The 5020-nt window shown below is 49.7% G+C and overlaps 1 protein-coding gene across 1 annotated transcript; it reads left to right on the top strand.

The window, feature by feature from the left end:
• The first annotated feature begins 466 nt into the window (after positions 1-466).
• On the top strand, positions 467-2927 carry ATSLY1 (Sec1/munc18-like (SM) proteins superfamily). The gene is made up of 2 exons (XM_048672248.2): positions 467-634; positions 728-2927. Exons 1-2 carry the CDS (start codon positions 604-606, stop codon positions 2563-2565), a joined length of 1869 nt encoding a protein of 622 aa, XP_048528205.1. The 5' UTR covers positions 467-603; the 3' UTR covers positions 2566-2927.
• The last annotated feature ends 2093 nt before the right edge of the window (positions 2928-5020 follow it).

Here is a 5020-nt window from a genome sequence, read left to right as displayed (position 1 = left end):
GCCGAAGAGCGGTCTTTGCTAGGCAGTGGGCCAAAGAGATGACCTTCAGCTGCATCAAGACCGAAGAAGCGGTCTTTGTTCAACACATGAACAAAGAAATTGAGATATGTCATGACCGTCTTCTTCCCCCTGACGCTTGCTCATTTCTCTATCTCTCTCTTTCCTTCGCGGTTTTTTGCTGGATTCGCCTCCATTTCGCGACTCAAGATTCTTGTTGCGAGCATCAATTGGTTTCACTCAAGTATGATGTTGTAGGTAGTGTTGGAGGATGCCTTTCAGGCTGGTTCCATTTTAGGTTGAATTTGCTGATTTGAGTTAAACCGTGTTGGTCAATCACTTATTAGACTGCTGGCGAGCTCCTTCATGACTACGTTTGCTGTGGTTTCATTCAACAAAATGGGTGGATTTCAGAAAGAAAGAAAGAAAGAAAAGGAGCTACGAGGCTGCCATGTGGACCCAAAATGAGGTGGCAGCCCACAAAACAATCTCACTCGCCAAACTGCTGGTAGTTCTCCTCTCTGTTCCCGACTTCCCTCCCTCCCTTCGCCCCACCTCCCCTCCCAGATCCGATCCGCCCCGCCGGTCGCCGGCCGGAGCACCGCCATGGCGCTCAGCCTCCGCAAGAAGCAGCTCGGTAAGCTCCAAAGCGTCCCGCGGCGCTCCCCCCAGTCCCATCACCGCTGGCAGCTGTCCCCTGATTGACAACTGTGTTGCGTGTCTGATCCAGATTTGATCACGCGGATGCTCCACCTGAACCAGCAGCAGCCGTCGCCGGACGGCGGCGGCGGCGGGGAGGGCGACGAGGAGGCGTACAAGATCCTGGTGATGGACGGGCCCTGCATCTCGCTCCTCTCGCCGGTGCTCCGCGTCGGCGACCTCCGCAAGCACGGCGTCACCCTCCACCTCAACATCGACAAGGCGCGCCAGCAGGTCGCCGACGCGCCCGCGGTCTACCTCGTCCGCCCCACGCCCGCCAACGCCGACCGCATCGCCGCCGACGCCGCCGCGGGGCTCTACGCCTCCTTCCACGTCAACTTCTCCACCTCCGTCCCGCGGCCCGTTCTCGACCGCCTCGCCGCCGCCACCGCCGCGTCCCGCTCCGCGCACCGCGTCGCCCGCGTCGCCGACCAGTACCTCGACTTCGTCTGCCTCGAGGACGGCCTCTTCTCCCTCGCCCAGCCGCGCGCCTACGTCGCCCTCAACGACCCGGCCGCCGCCGATTCCGACATCACCTCACTCGTCGAGGCAGTCGCGCTCGGCCTCTTCTGCGTCGTCGCCACGCTCGGCGCCGTGCCCATCATCAGGTGCGCCCGCGGCGGGCCGGCCGAGATGGTGGCCGCCGCGCTGGACGCCCGCCTTCGAGATCACCTCCTAGCCAAGCCAAACCTGTTCACGGAGGCTGCATCCAGTGCCGCCTCGTCGTTCCAGCGCCCGGTCCTCTGCCTGTTTGACAGGAATTTCGAGCTGTCGGTGGGGATACAGCACGATTGGAGCTACCGCCCGTTGGTCCACGACGTGCTGAGCTTCAAGCTCAACAAGCTGAAGTTGCCGACAGAGAAGTATGATCTCGATGACTCTGACCCATTTTGGGTGGCAAACAGCTGGTCGCCGTTTCCGAAAGTGGCCGAGGAGATAGAAGCGCAGCTCGCCAAGTACAAGCAGGATGTGGACGAGGTGAACCAGCGCACCGGTGGCGGTAGGGATGGGGTTGAGTTTGATGGAACAGATCTCATTGGCAACACCAAGCACCTCATGAATGCGGTGAACTCGCTCCCGGAGCTGACCGAACGGAAGAAGATGATCGATAAACACACGAATATTGCAACTGCGCTGCTTGGGCACATCAAGGAGAGGTCTCTGGATGGATACTATGAGTGTGAGAACGACATGCTCGTGAATGGTACTGTGGATCGGAACATGCTGCTGAGTCTACTCAGAGGGAAGGGCACCAAGGAGGACAAGCTCCGTCTGGCCGTTACCTACCTGCTATCATTTGAGGCACCACTGGCATCTGAACTTGAGCAGGTTGAGGCTGCGCTGCGGGAGTCAGAAGTAGACATGTCTGCGTTCCAGTATGTGAAGAGGATAAAGTCGTTGAACACTCAATTTGCTGCTGCATCAAGCACGGCAAGCAGGAGCAACATTGTTGACTGGGCAGAGAAGCTTTACGGACAGTCCATTAGTGCCGTGACAGCAGGCGTGAAGAATCTCTTGTCGGATGGGAGGCAGCTGGCTCTTACTAGGACTGTCGAAGCCCTCATGGAAGGGAAACCAAACCCAGAGGTGGACAACTACCTACTGTTCGATCCACGGGCCCCTAGATCAGGAACTGGTGGGCAGTTTAGAGGACCCTTCAGAGAAGCCATTGTTTTCATGATTGGTGGTGGAAATTACATCGAGTATAGGAGCTTAGTTGAGCTAGGGCAGCGCTCACAGCCTTCAAAGCATGTCATATATGGAGCAACGGAGATTCTCAATGGGGTGGAATTTATTCAGCAGCTCGCAGAACTGGGACAGAAAGCGGGATTAGGTGGTGGCGGCAGCAGCAACCTACCACCGCAGTAAATACGCTCTTACCAGATGTTTTGATGCTAAGGTGGGATTGTTGAAGCTTCACAGGTTGCAGTAAATAGTCTCTTGCCGACACTTGATGCTACTAAGGAGTGATCCAGGCTGCATAGACTAATGTGTAATGGTATCAAATTTCCCTGTTGTCGGGTTTATGGCGCTGCTTTGAATGAATTATCAATACAAAGATTTCTTGCCAGAGTTCAACTGTTCCAGAAGTCCAATATGTTGAAATGTCCATGTATGCTCGTTTCTTTTTGTTTCTTTTTTTTCTTTTGGCCCCTTTTGAGAAATGTTAGTGGAATCTTGTTTGAACACCCCTACAATCAATTCATGGAATCTTAGAACACCTTTTCTGATTTTTTTGAGAAATTGAGTTTGTTAGTGTTTCTTATGAATATCAGTCAAATGTTCCTTCTGAGACAATATGCATGATTCACCACTCTGGGGATTTCTGTGTGCCTGTGGCAATAATAATAACATATAGGCCTTCAGTGCTAACCAAGCAGAAGCGCATATTACTGAAAGCATGCAGCAATGAATTAGTTGCACCTGAATAGAAAGGCATTAACAGCTGTATGTTTCAGGTGAGTTGTGATGTGTGCAGCACAATATATCTTGTTCTGTGGAGTCAAGGGATTAGTATGCAATGCCACATTTTGTGAGGATGCATATTTGCTGCATATTTTTAGCTTTGTTTCCAGAACTCTATTACGCTGATTTGACATATATTTCAGGAGAAAATGCTAGAAAGACCATATTATTTTGTGCACAACCTCTGGAATTCAATTCATGGTAGTAAATGAGGGACTATGAGAAATCCTCACTACGGGGATATCTAACTGAAGCACTACATAGTGCCCGTTCGGAGCCCCTCCGCTCCACAACTCTGCCACGGAGCGGAGCGGGCTGCAGTTCAAATTTCCAGAGCGGTGGAATAGGTGCTCCTGCTCCGCCAGATTCGTGGAGCTGGTGGATTACCAAACAGGCCCATAATATACGGGCTGTTTCAGTTGTAATTGTGACTGCAAATTGTATGGAAACACATGAATTAGTTATGTTCTCTGAATGACAATATTACTGAAAGAGCATGATCCTTCCTAGTGCTGTTGGCTGATACACCATGCAAACTTCTTTTGGTTTTGATCGCGGATGGTTCTCATGTGGTTGCTGATACACCATATGCTGAAGTGGTGGAAGTCATGAAAATGTGCATGCCACTGTTACTACCGGCCTCTGGTGTCATTCACTTTGTCATGTCTGAGGGTCAGGCCATGCAGGTTCGTTTCTTCGCTTCCCCCTTGGTTGTATGTTAACAGCGCTAAATGTACATTCTGGCTAGAGCAATTTATGCTTGTATTGTAATATGCATGCATCTTTCAAATATGAGTTGAAATGGCTGTCTTTGTGCAGGCGAGTGGCCTGATAGCAAGGTGGGGTCTTGTTGACCCATCTACAGTAGGTTTCTGTTCTTTCAATAAGCATTTTCTGGTTCTAATCGTAGGGTACTAGTGCACATATTACACATTGATGGTCCATGGTTAGCAGAAAAAAATTTAGGTACCCGCAGAAGCTGACTCACGCAGGTTATTTAAAAATGAACTTTTATGGCTTAAACGTTTGAAATCCCCACTGTGTGAAATCATACATTTGCGCTGCTGCAAAATGCATTACATTGATTGTGTGTTTTGTGGGAGGGGTTTGGGATAAATATTTTCTATGTTATCTTTCCTCTTTGGTCCTTCTAAAATATATGACCTTTTATTCCTGACCTCAGTCAGAGCTGAGAGAAACGAGCCCTAGATGGAATACTCTGTTATTTAGGCAGCACATTTCTTTTCTTCCTTGGAGAACTATAAATGGTAAATGCGGTGTACAAATATCTGCTGGCAGATTACTTCATATTCTTGGGGCATTGTTAACTGTTGCTTGTGGACTCGTTCTGGATGTACCAATGTCCACAATAATTGTCATCTACAAGACTACAAGTGCCCTGTGATGCTTTTCAAATGGTGGAAACGACTGATCAAGGATTTGATTGGGAGAGAAGTAAGGATTTGATTGGGAGAGAAGTACTGAAGTAGTACTTTTTTAAAGTGTGCCATTTGTAGGTCTTGCTATTCTTCTCTGGCCATTTGCGGTACTAGGGGTCTGTCCTTGCATGCATCCATACTCTACAGCATTCCTTTAGGCACGTATGGTGCAGTTGTTGCTTACCAGGTATGGCAGATTGTACTTCCACCACAAATTATCATCTAGTGACAACTATTAGGCGATATATCTTTTTTCTTGTCGAAGTCACAAAGCTTGCTCGTGTTGATTTCTCAGGAATCCTATGTAGTCACCAGACTCTTACTATGATGTCTCATCTGTGTCCATCCTTGATGAGTACACGAATGATGTATGTGCTTGGCATGGCATCGGGATCTTGCTTTGCAAGGTATAACCATGA

This window comes from Triticum urartu, chromosome 5A (genome assembly GCF_056163025.1).
Source record: "Triticum urartu cultivar PI428250 chromosome 5A, HENAU_Tu73, whole genome shotgun sequence".
Classification (NCBI taxonomy): Eukaryota; Viridiplantae; Streptophyta; class Magnoliopsida; order Poales; family Poaceae; genus Triticum; species Triticum urartu.
The sequence above is the reverse complement of the archived record's forward strand: the minus strand, read 5'-3'. Positions and strand labels throughout refer to the sequence as shown.